The 15,196-nt window shown below is 42.3% G+C and overlaps 1 protein-coding gene across 1 annotated transcript; it reads right to left on the minus strand.

Annotated features, from left to right (window-relative positions):
• Positions 1–1,325: 1,325 nt before the first annotated feature.
• On the minus strand, positions 1,326–10,478 carry LOC118788202 (ATM interactor-like). Its single transcript, XM_036544136.1, has 4 exons — positions 10,232–10,478; positions 5,241–5,366; positions 3,351–3,550; positions 1,326–3,190 (listed from the first exon to the last, which is right to left on the minus strand). The coding sequence occupies exons 1-4, from the start codon at positions 10,475–10,477 to the stop codon at positions 1,420–1,422; spliced, it is 2,343 nt and encodes a 780-aa protein (XP_036400029.1). The 5' UTR covers position 10,478; the 3' UTR covers positions 1,326–1,419.
• Positions 10,479–15,196: the final 4,718 nt, after the last annotated feature.

Genomic DNA, 15,196 nt, shown 5'->3' on the forward strand with positions numbered 1-15,196 from the left:
ATAGTACAAAACTAAAGATAGCAATGCAACAAATGGCTCCATTATGCCACAATCCTGCATAGCATTCTGGGATTCCAGACAAAACATATCCTACATCAAAACATACTGTGGTTTCCAAACACAGATTTACAGTATTTCTTAAACAGGCAAATAATATACTTGCTCAATAGTTTTCCCTAGTAATCTACATCTTTTAAAATACTTTATAAAATATGTACAGAACATTTCAGTTTGGATCCCTTGCTTAAAAAGCACCACAGTGTTCATATTTGAGATAACTACAACAAAAAATACAGAACATCTAAGTATGACAACAGTCATTTCATACTTAACAATCAGTAAGGCACCTACAAAAAAAATGCAAATGTCATCATCAGGTTTCCTCCACTCCAATTTCGCAAGCTGAAAGAATACCTTGAAATTTTGCCACCACTGAAGAATTGTTCAACAACATACCTGAAAATTCTTGTTTAACATAAAAATAATACACTTACCTGACTGCATGTTTTAATTGATAGTACCTACATGAATTTGCGTAGGCCCATTTTTCTGTAACTGTAGATTATGCAGTGACATCATGTATTGTCATTTACATTTCATACAGTGTAGAGGCATATCGGCTCTCATATTATAGAATATAAATTAAAATCTTTCTTTGCAGAATGTACATGTAAAGGGCTTCTAAAAGACATAAAGTGTATTTTCGAACCTGTTTCACAAAACAGGGTGTGCTGACATAAATTAAATGGCAAGTTTTTCTTCATCATTTGAAAACCTGCAACATGCAGTACAAGAGGTGATGAGACAGTGTACCATGAACCAAAGTCATTCAATGCATTTGTAATCCTGCAGGAAATATACATGATGTCCATTAACTGACAATCACAAGAGTGAAGATAAAACCAGGTCTTTACAAAGAGCTTTGTACAGCTTTTTTCCATTAGTGTAGATAGTCACTCTACTATTAGTGAATCAAGGACAATGAAAGCGCAACCTGACCCATAATGAAGACTCAGTAATAAATGGTTCTGTAACAGTGGTTGATTTCAAATTATACTGTGACCACTACACAAAAAATAAACAAAACAAAATGATGAAAAAATCCAAAAGTTCAATACTCAACCATGAAATCCACACCACCTGAAATGCTCCACAATATGTGATTTTCACCAATGATTTTCATTTTGCAACCTATTTCACTGAAAAGCTGACAGTTATATTAGTGTTCAAGAAATACATGTTTCCATAAAAAGATGCTTTACATTTAAATACTGTTTTTGTGTAAACCACACATAAACAGGTGTGAGAAGCAGGGTGGCAATAATAAAGTGCTGTAGATGTATCCTCTGCAAAAACAGTTGAAATGTTACCTGCAAGATGACAGAGGTGACTCCCTGCAGTCGCTCACCCTGCTCAAGCTCAGCTGCTGGGCCTCTCTGAGTGCTGAAAGAGAGAGAAGAGCTCCTCGCACGTCTGGGTTTCCACCGAGCTCAGGTGGGACTCCATGTTCCAGGCAAGGTCAGCGTTAAGAAAATCGTCCATTGCCGTCTGGGTCTCATTGCTGGTCAAGAAGAGGTTGCCCAGACTTTGGAAATAACTGGTCACTGTTTGCGTTTGGGCGCTGCTGAGCTTGACCTGGCCACTGCTAGCACTGAGCTTACGGATTGGCTGCACGTCTGTCTGCGTCTCCATGTCTGAGGCCTCTGTGCTCAAAGAGAAGCTTGACTGCTTGAGGAAGCTCCCCAGGGGTATGTGACCACTCCTGTCCAGGAGGAAGTTGTGATCGGTCTGCGTCTGGGTGTCATACATCTCCAGCCCAAGATCATTTGAGTGGGCCTTGGGGTTGCCATCGCTGGGCAAGGGATCATTGAAGAACAAGAAGTCGGTCTGCGTTTCGATGTCGAGTGACTCCAAGTGTGTTTCAGAGCTCAGAGTGCGGAGTTCACTCTCCTCCGTCTGGGTCTGAATGTGCACGGTGTTTAAGAACTCTTCAAAGTCAAAGTCGATCCCTGTTGTTTGTTCTTGGACAGATGTCAGTTCTGTATCGCAGCTGGCAGTGGCATCTGACAGTGTGCTGTGGTTGTCCAGAGAGTTAGAATCCATGCTCTCTGATAGGATGTTCTCAAAGTCGCTGAACAGTGACATCGTTTGGGTCTGGTTGTCTGCCACAGGGTTCTGCTGGAGTATATCAGCCTGGGCACTGAACTCTATCACCCCGACAGACTTATGGTCATAGGGACAAGAGTCACTTCTGCTCAGAGGGTCCTCCATAGAATTGGTTTGGAACCGTTGGCCTCTCATGGCTGTTTTAGACGAAACGCTCAGTGAATTTTGACTGAAAAGGTCAGCGCACATTATGCTTCGAGTCATCTCTGCTTGGTCTATACTCAGACTGGCGTTTGTCTGCGTTTCCCTGGTGATATTGTAGGAGGAGAAGTACGTCTGACTAAAAGGATCTGTCTGCGCACTGATGGAGGAAGTTATTTTAGACTGCGATGGGAAAGTCTGGGTCTCCACGCTGACTGGCAGCAGGACCTGAGCACTAACACTAATGTCTGTTTGAGAGCAGGATGAAACCGAAGACTCGGAGGGAGAGCACAGTGTAAGTGACTGAGGGCCTTTTGACAGATAGGTTATATCTGTCTGAATGTCTGTCGAGATGCTCTTACTCCTGTCTCCTGTGTCACTTGCCAGATTGTTGCCACCACAGATTACACTTTCCAAATTCACCTGCACTCCGACACTAACAAGATCCAGGCCCAACCTGGAAGCAGTCATGGTGTCCCTGGCACACAGAGTCTTAGTATCCAGTGTTGGTATCACGGCTCCCGCTGACTGGGGCACAAGGTGAACAGCACTCATTACAGAGCCTTGATTGTCCACAGTGAGGACGACTGACCTCACTGTACTGCTGTCTGCTGAGGAGAGAAGCACTGGCACGTGGGTAAACTGCATCACAGGAACATTGACCAAGGCAATCTTTGGCTTTGGCAGTAGGAGCTTTTGGATGTTTTTTGTGGAGCTGGAATTTTGGCTTCCTGACTCAGAGTGACAGGCCCCATCAGGTGAGGTTAACACTTCAGAAAGCTCTTTTTCCACATTCACTACCTGGTACACCTGCTCATTAGTTTGGACTCTTGCCACACCACTGAGCGATCCCTCCATCTTTCTTTTTTTGACAGGTGGATATCTGTAATGAGCAGGGGAGAAGAAGCACTTATATACTGATGCTGAAGGCAAACAGGCATTGAGCAGAGTCTTGCTGCATGCAACACAGGAGCAATTCTTTTGCTTTTCATTAGTAGTGTGCATAGCAATGTGCATGCTGTATACTGGAGAGTGAGGCATACCTGTGCTCTGTGGGGACCTCATGACCCGTCCTGTAGATGTGGGACAGCAGTGCAGCTCTGCTGGCATAGGGGCAGCCACACGTGCAATGAAAGGTCTTCCCACAATCCTCAGTGTGCCTCCTTAGGTCCCATTCTGTGCTGTAACTGTTGTTACATTTAACACACTTGTGCTTCTTCTCAGCATGCATCTTCATGAAGTGCTACAGAGGAAAAAGGCGAAATGCAAATCAACTAGAAGTTACAGACTACATATCTTTTAGGGTGTACTCACACTAGGCCCGGTTATCTTGTACCGTGCCCGAGCACGATTGTCCCCCCCCTCCCCACTCCCCCGCTGGACATTGTGCTTAACGTTCTGGGCCCAAGCACGCTTATGTCATCATGATGCCACTTTTTGTGTTGAAGAAAAGTGCTATCGCACAGCACAATGGAGTTTATGATTGTACTTACTTTGTGGCTTATTTGGAATCGTTTTGGGCGCGGTGACACACGGCCCTCTCACATGCCTTATAGATTTATCGATTATGCAACGCAGCGATTTTCAGCCAATCGTGATTTTTATGGAGGCAGCTGACATTTCAGTCATTATGCTAAGGGACAGACCAATATTTTGTGTCAGATTACAGTAGCCTAATCACAATAATGTTAGCTAATGTTAACCAGTTAGGGCTACTACTTGTGTGTGTGCTACTGCCATCATTACAACAAACATCTTCTATTACTACTTGGATAGTACACTTCTCAATTCATTCGAGAACATTTGGGTTAACGGGTCTGGTTCTCACCTTATTGATGAACATGAATTGTAGTCGGTGAGTAAAGCTCTAACTTCATCCCTCAACGTCAGCTGCCTCCATAAAAATCTTCTTATACGTGCAGCACGATTAGCTGAACATCGCTACGTTGCATAACCGATGCTAACTGGCTGGGGAGCTAACGTTAGCTATCTAGTGATAGCTAACTAGCTATGTTTGCCAAATCTAACGGGCTACCTATCTGAACCTACCTATCTGTTGAAGACTACCTACTTAAACAGGTTGGCTGCTTCATTTGTGATACTCTGAGTAAGCCCCTGACAACAGCAGTGCTTACATGAAAAGTATGAAAAGTATAGTTTTATTTCGCTTGCTAGTAATCAAGCTAATGTGGGGATCCACAGAGTTATTTTTAGGTATAGATCTACAGAACTAACCAATCAAAGATCATTTTGGAGGTAGCCAGCTTGTTATATTTAAGGAAGTGTTCTAGCTAATCAAATGATGGTTTAAAGGATTTATTATGACAGGGCGTGTAACTAACAGATATCCAGCTAACTGTTGCTATAATGGATATATTTGTTAAATGGGACAGTCTCATCATTGACGTCAAGTTCGAGTTCCGTGCTCAGGCAGGGTTAGCGATCACACTAGATGCGTACCGTGCCCGAGTCCAACTGAAGCGTGCCTGAGCTCACCTCTTCAAGCGGGCCCGGGCACGGCTCAGCATACTGTGCCTGGGCATGGTATGGAGAGATCACACTAGTCAAACGAACTGGACTTTGGGGGTCAAACGTGCTCGGGCATGGTACGGATCACCTAGTGTGAGTACACCCTTATTCACAGTCACCAGTTTTACAAACACTGGTGATAGTTAAAGGTAACAACTGGAATTTAAATGACAAAAAGACACTTTAAGTAAAAGGAATATTCTCCTTGACCTTCCTGAACAATGCTAAACTACTTGCTGCATAAGACTAAAAGTGGACTCAGGTTTAAACTGACAACTAAGGAACTAAACATTTCAGATCAGATGGAAACTCTCCTTTACTCTGCTTTCATGTCTCACGTTTCTCATGTTTATGTTTCATGGTTATGATTATTAAAATCTTTGGGTTTTTGCAGGCTGCAATACCTGTTTCACCAAAGAAAACTGGGAGAAAGGTCTGTTTGGTCCTCTTGGGCAGCCTTCTACTGGACAGCAGTAAAGCTTCTTTGAGCCCTTCATATTCTTCCTCACTGTTGGGTTGACAAGGCCATCCTGAAACCAAAGCCGAGGGCACAAGTGAGAGATCCTCATTCTGAGAGTACACAGGGAAACGCCAAATGTATGGCAACACTAATACCAGTAAAAACTTTACTCTCCATTTCACAAAGCTGAGACATTTTCCATAATGGGTCGACGGTACCAGGGCATACAACCAGAAACTTGCACAAAAACTGGGAGCCCTGGTGTTGCTGCAGGGTCTTTCTGAGAGAACTCCAGCCACTGATGCGACACTGAACCTCACCCAAGATGACACAGAATATGGAAGCTTCCTGCAAAGTCAGCATTACTGTGGTGAATAGAACACAAGTGCACAGGTGCCAGTACAAAATGAAGAGGCCGAAATATTTTAAAGTTCCACTTTTTAAGACTTCACTTGTGTTCAACCAATCAATAAAGCATTTTGAGGCATAATACATTTTGTGACATTTCGAGCTATGTAGAGTCCCGGCTTGAACAATTAATGACAGAAAACTAATGAGCTAGCTAATAAATTGAGTATGTTCACAATTATCCTTGGTTAGCTACTTGTATGACTTGGAATGGACAAATTAAAAGTCCCTATTTTACTGACCTAGCTAAGTTTGTGAGCTGTTAAAAATCCTGCAAACATGCTTAATCAATTAAGAACAGACACACTGTAATGTGAAAAAAAGCCACTTTATTGCATTTGTGTTTAAAATGTCAATTAGCCTTTAACGGTGTTTTTGTTTTTGCTTTAGTTTTGGTATGGCTAGTGGGTGAAATTCTTATCACATCTGATTTAGATAACTAGCAGACTAGCTTGCTATTGGCACCTCTTGATTCTGTTAAAAATGCTGGCAACACAGTGTTTAGCGTTAATATTCCTGTGGGCTTTAAGTCACACTTCTGGCCCCACGGATCCCTGAAAAAGGCAGCGGAGAAATTGCGGGCCAGGAGCTAAAGTGGGAAATGGGCAGTTAAAAATTCTGAATGGCAACAACAGAAGCAAATATTTCCAGTTGTGTCCGATTCCCTATCCTTTCAGACTGAGGCATACGTGCACTCTCAATAAGCATCCAAACAACAGTATGCAAATCCTATCTTGGAACACAAACACACAAAATTTATTGCTTTGACAGTTTTCCTCAGTTACATCCTGACTGCTTATACTCTGCCTGTATGGGGGTGTAATAAAATGAGTGCTGTGGTCCAGTCCTCCCACCTGATCATTCTACTCTTTCATAAAACATAAATAGTAAATTTCCTTTCCCTTTCTTTAAAAATAACTAAGGTCTTAAATAACAGGCAATGCTAATTTAACTGAAGTGGAAGGATCAACACAAACATGAAGTGAGGCAGGTAAATACCAGTTTACATTGCAACTAAACTCTGGCTGCCTATTCAGTGCAAAATTAACTGTGGAGACACAAAATTGCTATGGTTGCAAGAGAAAGCCGCAGACAATGATCACACTGATTGAAGCAGGTGCATGAAAGAGACCTCTGAGCAATGATGTCATCAGGAGTGCAATGAGCCACCCATTTAGTGAACACCTCTGTTAGTTCTGGAAAGCTACCGCTAAGCAGCTGTCAACTCCATCTGCTAAATCACTTACCAGTCAGCCTGATACGTACGTAACTTCAGAGGCAACACAGCAGGGGACTGAATGAGCCAGAGGGGACAAATTTTAGTGCCAACCCCAATTGGTTTGAAATAATTAAGTAAGAGGACACTAGGGAGACCTTCTGTGGATATGAGAGTGTAAGGACAAGTAACATAACAATCTGAAATCATTTCCTCTAGAGCAGTGTTTCTCAACCCTCTCCTGGAGTAACCCCTGCCCTGCATGTTTTAGATTTCTCCCTGCTCCAACACAGCTGATTCAAATGATCAACTCGTTATGAACTCCTGAAGCTGCTTAATAACAAACTGATCATTTGAATCAGCTGTGTTGGAGCAGGGAGAGATCTAAAACATGCAGGGCAGGGGGTACTCCAGGAGAGGGTTAAGAAACATTGCTCTAGAGAATAAAACTGACGGATCAGTCGACACACTGCTGGTCCTTCCTGGTCACAACTCGCAGGGCACCATTCTCTCTGATATACATATGTACTGTGACAGTTCCAAATGAAAAGCGGTCTATATATGACAAGAATTCAGTTGGACTGACTGGCAAAAAAAAAAAAAAAAAATACTATGAGGAAAAAGGACACTGCAGTGGATGACCGGGGAAGGTTAGTATTCAGACCCTGTCATCCATGACATGCAGTTCATGGAAGATGGACCACTTGACAGTCACTTATTCATCTGCCTGCATACAACAAATATGGCAGAGTGATATCTCTATCAGCTATCTGCAAGCTCTGATTGGCTGGTGGAGGAAGGACAGATAAAAAGGAGGGAGCAGTATGGTCAGGCTTGGGGGGTGTGTGTGAAGCCTGAGCCTGGAATGAGATTCCACTGAGCAGAAGCGTAGTGCAATGGCAGCTCCACAACCAAAGAAATGGCACTGCACATCACGTTCAGTTCTGCTGAAATTATATCCTATCTCGCCCCGATTAATAATGCATATTACTGCATGAGGAGGGGCGAAGAGTTCCCCCCTGCTGGCTCTGATAGCAATACTTTGGTTCTCAGATCTTTAAGCTGACATGAACGCGTTTAGAGATTGACATTCTGTTCTGTTCATGTGCAGCAGATCGGTGCCTTGATCCATCCCATCAAGTTTGCACATCTTTGATCAATTTAAAATGAAAGCAGCAGCCTACAGGACAAAGAATGGCTGTAACAGCAATGAGGAGGATTCATAACAGTAAAACAAGATTTACAAGAGTCCCCCTTCAGGGGTATGGAGTAGGCCTGATTTGCACATCTATGGCGTCAGATTTATGTCAAAAGCCGCGAGCGCAGAAAACATTCGCGCAAGCACAGAAAATATGCTCACGAGCGCACAAAGCAGCCACCATGCGCAAGAGAATTTCTGCTTGGCGAGCGCTGGAGGGCATACGCGCTCGCGCAGGTTAACTCTGCTCTTGAAGCTCTGCACGAAGCTGAGTTCTGCTCGTGCAATTCGACCCGAGTTTTGACCATTTGGGGGCGGAAACCAAGGGAGGCACTGGCCCTCTTATGATTGGTCATTTTCAACGCAATCACACCCACACGACCTCCTTGAACCTTGATTGACAGCTTCCATTAACCAAACGGCAGGCAGGCTGTTTGGCCAGAGGCTTGTTATGTCAAACAACTGAGTCCTGACAACAAGATCGGAGTTGAAGACACAGTGGGCGGAACAATGGCAACGACACCTGAATATTTACATGTAAGTGATACTTATAGATGGCTTCGTCTAACAACCCAGCAATTTACTTAGTTTAACGTTACTTAACGTTTGGTCTACTGCATGCAATCGGTTGAATGATAGGGGAAGCATAGCTAACGTTAGCTACTTACATGTTCCAACCAAATTTCAGAGTAAGTAAATTGCTGGGTTGTTAGACGAAGCCATCTATCAGTATCACTTACATGTAAATATTCAGGTGTCGCTGCCATTGTTCTGTCCACTATGTCTTCAACTCCGAACTTGTTGTCGGGACTTAGTTGTTTGAAATTTCAGACGTAGGCTGAAGACACACCTCTTCAGACTCTACCTGGACTGACACCCTTGCCATTTGACCTTGTAAATCTAAGATTCTTGGCTCGTACTTGTAGCACTATCTCTTACGTTGTATCTGTAGCACGTTTTTACCTACGTAGTATAGCAGCACTTTATTGTCCCAGTGACTATTTGATATATGTAACCTCAGATCAGATTAGTTCTGTCTCGCTACACTGACCTTGCGCTCAGCTTCAGCACTATCTGCCTTGTATGGCCTGTGCACATCTTGCCCTTGTGCCTGTTGTTTGTCCACTATTTGCACTTTTGTACGGATAAAAGCGTCTGCTAAATGAATAAATGTAAATGTGAAATAAGAACCCTCTGGCCAAACGGCCTGCCCGCCGTTTGGTTAACAGAAGCTGTCAATCAAGGTTCAAGGAGGTCGTGTGGGTGTGACTGCGTTGAAAGTGACCAATCATAAGAGGGCCCTCCAGCGATCGCCAAGCAGAAATTCTCTCGCGCGTGGTGGCTGCTTTGTGCGCTCGTGAGCATATTTTCTGTGCTTGCGCGAATGTTTTCTGCGCTCGCGACTTTTGACATAAATCTGACGCCATACACATCTTGGCTACTGAGAACAAAAACCTGGAAGACATTGTTTTCTTCTCCATGTATGGTTAAAGAATTTACAAAATCCTTCAGAAACTATGACACTATTCTCTCTCTGTATGTACAATTTGACAGGAGCAAGTAGTAAATCATTTTTAAGCACACTACGTGCAAATTGATTCATTCATTTCAGGAAATGTGATTTCACATTTCAAACTGTTAAACAATATTTTTCGTAAAATGACATGCTGTATAGTTCTTCGACCTGTCATGAATATGTCATGTTGAAAAAATGTCGTGTTCTACAATAGGTTATACCAAATTCCACTCACATTGCAGCAGTGACATTTTTGCAAGGCACTGTCAAATAGAAATAGGATTAGAGCATGTCTTCAAAGGCCATGAATAGGTTATTACTTGAGAAGGCAATTGTAACTTAGTGGAAACCAGTTTGAAGCAAACACGCAGGACTGAAATGGTGTCGATGTTGACTCACGGGCAAGCAAACTAACCACGCAGCTGAAGGCAATTAAACAACGCTTCAATGACTTGCTGATTCAATTATCTGGGTACACAAGCTTCAGCTGCAAAACCCCATTTAGCCAGCAACGTGACTTGTTAACCATATAAACACAACAAACGACAACAAAACAAACAATTTTTAATGAAAACAACTAACAATGACGATATATACCTTGACTCTGTGTGACTTGACAAGATGCATGTTTAGAGCTGGAGTATTCGGGAGAATCTTGCCACATCCTTCTACGGTGCAGAGGATATTTGTCCGCACCTCTTTGGTTAGCTCCATTATGGATGGTTTTATCATTTCCTGGAGCTGCAAAGCCGGCCCCTCGCTGTCTTTTTGGCGGTTGGTGCCGGTACAGATGTTGTTGAGGTACGGCTGTACCCCTGTACTCCGTGAGGCGGAGGCAGCCATATTTCTGTTGTCAGGCGAGTCCAGCCCTCGCACATACACAGCACAGCACACACAGAGCAGAGGATCCACCCACTTCCGGGAAAACTTGCCCTGCGCGCGAGTCGTCCTGTCAGAAATCCAGACTATTGGCTGGGGGCTAGCTAAACGTGTTTAAATGTGAAGCACCCTATAGCTTAACGGATAGAAATTAGTGGGGGCAATTGCTCTGTCGTTAGCTTAGCTGCGGTTTAACCCTTTAACTGACTTCTCTCAACCATGCAGCAGAGCTGATTTTGACCATGAAGAAAACCTATGAGAAGAAAAAAAAATCTGCCCAGCATCCTGATTGGTGTGAGGCTCCAACCCCCCTTAATCAATTTGCATAAAGAGTATTTTATTTCAACACAACTGTGTGGAGCAGCAGTTCCCCACTTTCCCCACTCTGTCGACACGGGCAGTGCCACAAATCACTCCCCAAAGATAGGGCATAAAGCAGGTAATTTGGTAGATAAGGGATAAACCATTATGTTTTTTTTTAGATAGAGGAGATCTTAAAGAATGGGAATATGATATAAAATATCAAAAATTTTAAAGATCCATTGTACCAGTATTTTACAAAAACATGCTCAACCATGCAGTTGATATAGTAATAACCATGAGGCAAGGCAGATGTTAGCATAGTAGTTAGTATGGTAGGAAGATGTTTGAGTGGAAAAAGCGAACAAATACGATGAAATTACATTATATTACTAAAACATAGTATTATCCTATTACATTATATGTCAGCATATGCCTTAGTATGCACATATATGTTAAGGGGAAACATATGTAGTACAGTGTATTGAGACCTCTTCATTGTTTTCATTCTTAGTGATGGACACCAAATTTTTTATGGCAGAGGAAAGGGTAGCAAAGCTGTGGTCCCCCTTGATCCAGAGGAGTCAGACACAGAGGACAGTGATGAGGACTTGAATGATCCTGACTATGTGCCAAGGCACACAGGTGACACAGATGAAGAGTTACCAGTCTCTTAGTGACCCCGATACACACTCAGACAGTGCCCCCAGGAGAAAGGTAGCCAAAAATCAGCTTGTGCAGGTCACAGATCAGGAGTCTGTTACCCCCAAAAGTGCTGAGAAAAAAAACAATTGTGGAGGAAAGTGGATATCACTTCAGTCAAGTTTCCAGAGCCTATACCCCCAGAAATCATTAAGGTTCAGACACCATTATTTTACTTTTCCATGCTATTTACTGATGAAATGATTTACCACATAAGTGAGCACGCAAACCTCTGGTCTGTTCAACAGCTGTTTCCCATTAAAACAAATCCAAAAGAGATTCAAGAGTTTTTAGCCATATGTACAGATTTGTGTACCTAGCCATTGTAATTGATGGGGCATTTACAGGCCAAAAACATGTTGATGGAGTGTAAAAAAAGCAACCTGTTTTAAGGTTTTAACGAGAGATTAAAATGATTGTGTTTCAGGAAAAATGTTCAGAAATACAGGAATTTGTGAATAGCATCTTTTACCATAAATTGACATCTCACCTGTACGGTAGAGGTCTATAATTTCTAAAAAGGGTCAAGTTATAAAAAAAAAACTGTTAGACATTGTTATTTCATGCTCTAGTAATAGGTATTTATGCTTAGCTATTTTTTTCATCACCTATTTCAATGAGTGACAGTTAAAGGGTTTAACACGGTTTAACAAGGTTTCTTAAAAACATCCAGTAGGGGCATTTGTGCTGATAATTTCATAAAAATTAAGTCTGACAAACCTGAAAGTACTACCTGTAGACAAATGGTCCTTAAGATTGGGTTAATAAATATTAGATCGTTACAACATAAAGCTATATTAATAGACGAATTGATTACTGATCACCAATTTGATATCTTATGCCTGACTGAAACATGGCTTAAACCTAATGACTTTGTTGCTCTCAACGAATCAACTCCTCCCAGTTACTGTAATCACCAGGTCCCTCGACCTACTGGTAGAGGTGGCGGCGTTGCTGCTGTACACAGCTCCAAACTCTGTGCCACCCTTAACCCTCCTGTTATGTTTGGGGTCAATTTGACCCCATTCAATGTTTAACGTCTCTAAATAAATGCTCAACATCATTTTTTTTGCTTCATATTTAATGACTTTTCCTAATTTAATAGGGACAACTGGGTAAACACAAAATTAACATGATGATATGTTTTTAATGCCCTGTACTCATGTTGTACGCATTGGTGTTGTTTGGGGTCAATTTGACCCCAGGCTGTTTTAGCTGTATAAAACATATAAAAAATATCAACATTTTACACACATCTGTTTTACTTGTTATGGATGATATTGAGGACACTGCAACATGCAATTTTATAATATAATTTTATAATATAATATAAGACTTCCCTCTGTTTTAGGGCCATAACCTATCATAATAATGCCTGTAGTAGTGCGAGAACCACGGACCGTTCACATGACATGGGGGAGGGGAAAACATAATTTCCATGAGAACTTTGATATTTCCCGTACTGTGAGGGAGGGGAACTATGGTTCCCACACCTGTGTCTGCGCATGACAGTAGAGGAGGAGCAAACATATAAAAGCTTGCACAGCATCCTTCAAAACCATTCCTCTTGGTGCTCTGTGTGCTCTCTCTTTATGCTCTCTCTCTCTATTGAAAATGAACTCTAAGCAAAAGTTTTCTGCCAATGAAGTTTTGTCACAGCTGTTTGCCAGTGAGAGTGACATAGAGGAGACTGTAGATGAGACAGAGGATAACGTTGAGGAGGACCCTGATTATGAGGCATCCTCCTCTGATGAGAATGAGACTCTCTGAGAAGTGTTGACCCTCCTGTTTCTCAACCACCAGAAGGCATGTTACCTTCAAAAAATGGAAAGTTATTATGGTCCCTTTCCCCACTTGAATGACAGGGTAGACTTAGTGCTGCTAATGTTATCAGGATGGTTTCAGGCCCTAGCAGATACGCTGTCAGCCATGCCCAAGACATAAAACTAGCATTTGAGCTCTTGATAATCAATTGAAAAGGATACACTGGAGATGACAAACTTGGAGGGGAGGCGTGTGTATAGGGGCAGTTGGAAACACTTGGATGTGACCCACTTGCTTGTCTATATTGGGTTGCTCATTTTGGCAGGAGTTTACAAGTCAAAAGGCGAAGCAACAGCAAGCCTTTGGAATGCTGACACTGGAAAGGCAATATCTCCAGCAACTATGTCTCTACAGAAATTGCATCTTTTCTCCCGTGTCATACGCTTTGATGACAGAGAAACAAGGCAGGGCTGACGAGAGCGTGACAAACTCGCAGCAATACGGGATGTATGGGACAAGTGGGTTCAGCGATTACCTCTTCTTTACAATCCAGGCCCCCACATGACTGTGGATGAATGTCTGAGTGCATTTCGTAATAACAAAAAATCTGTACTTAGAAATAATATAAAGGCCTTAACATACCAAAAAGATCTTTCTCTTCAATTTTAGTTTAATCAGTGAGATTTTATGGTGATTGTCATGTTTTTCCATAGTTGCATAATAGGTATTCTACATGTATAGGGGTGGGGGGTGGGGGGTTATTTAAAGCCTATTTACGTAGTCAACAAAGAAACATACCTGACACATAAATTTGGGTAGCAATTTTAATTTCCACCATTTTCTGGAGGTTTGAATTGCTGGGGTCAAATTGACCCCAAACCTTTAGGCTTTGCACATCCTGACAAGACTGCATTTCAGCTATTTACCCTTGTTATAGTTTACAGGCCACCTGGCCCTTACAGTGTTTTCTTATCGGAATTTGCCAATTTTCTATCTGACCTGGTTGTCAATACAGAAAAAGCTGTAATAGTAGGCGACTTTAATGTCCATATGGATAATGAACATGACCCGTTCAGAACAGCATTTTTGTCCATCATCGAATCCATTGGACTCTATCAAGCTGTGGACAAACCCACACAATACCGCAACCATACTCTTGATTTGGTCCTCACATATGGAGCAGACATTAACCAGGTGGAAATTATGCCACACAATCCTGTGTTATCCAACCACTATCTCATCTCTTTCAATTTACCACTAACGTGCTTCACATACTCGGAGCCTAGATTTTCTTCCAGGCGCACGTTTTGCTCTCTTACAGCAAATGCCTTTATCGACGAGCTCCCTACATCATACTACCTGCACAACGAAATCTCCTCTAGTTTATGTTCAAACCCTAGCTCAACTGAAATTAATCTACTCGCGGACAGTATCGACTCTACTTTGCGTAAAACTCTAGATGCCGTTGCTCCCCTCAAAAGGAAGAAAATCACAGACAAGAAGCTAGCACCTTGGTATAACGACCATACTCGTGCTCTCAAACAAGCTACACGAAAACTCGAAAGAAAATGGCGCTCCACCAAATTACAGGTTTTTCTCCTGGCGTGGAAGGAAAGTCTCCTAACTTACAAGCATGCCCTCACAGATACCAGATTAACCAAGAGTCCTGCATCAGTTAACCCTACCATACCAGCAATTTATAGTAGCAATGACTTCATGAACTTCTTTGATAGTAAAATCTTAAAGATAAGAGACACAATACAAAAATTCTCATCAACTTCTGGTTCCTGCCTAGCCAGTCCCCTTCCAGATTATGTAGGCATGTCTATTAGGCCCACCTCGCGTGTTGACTCTTTTATACCCATTGAATTTAGCGACTTTTCTTCTCTTATTAATTCATCTAATAACTCTACCAGC

This window comes from Megalops cyprinoides, chromosome 13, assembly GCF_013368585.1.
Source record: "Megalops cyprinoides isolate fMegCyp1 chromosome 13, fMegCyp1.pri, whole genome shotgun sequence".
Lineage (NCBI taxonomy): Eukaryota > Metazoa > Chordata > Actinopteri > Elopiformes > Megalopidae > Megalops > Megalops cyprinoides.

Bases quoted from the DNA above. Each gene is read 5' to 3' on its own strand.
- LOC118788202 (XM_036544136.1), bottom strand. From the start codon at position 10,477: ATGGCTGCCTCCGCCTCACGGAGTACAGGGGTACAGCCGTACCTCAAC. The intron at 3,551-5,240 runs GTATTGCAGCCT...TTTCCTCTGTAG, and splicing joins AGTTTTCTTTGGTGAAACAG to CACTTCATGAAGATGCATGC. The intron at 3,191-3,350 runs GTATGCCTCACT...TGCTCATTACAG, and splicing joins GAGGTCCCCACAGAGCACAG to ATATCCACCTGTCAAAAAAA.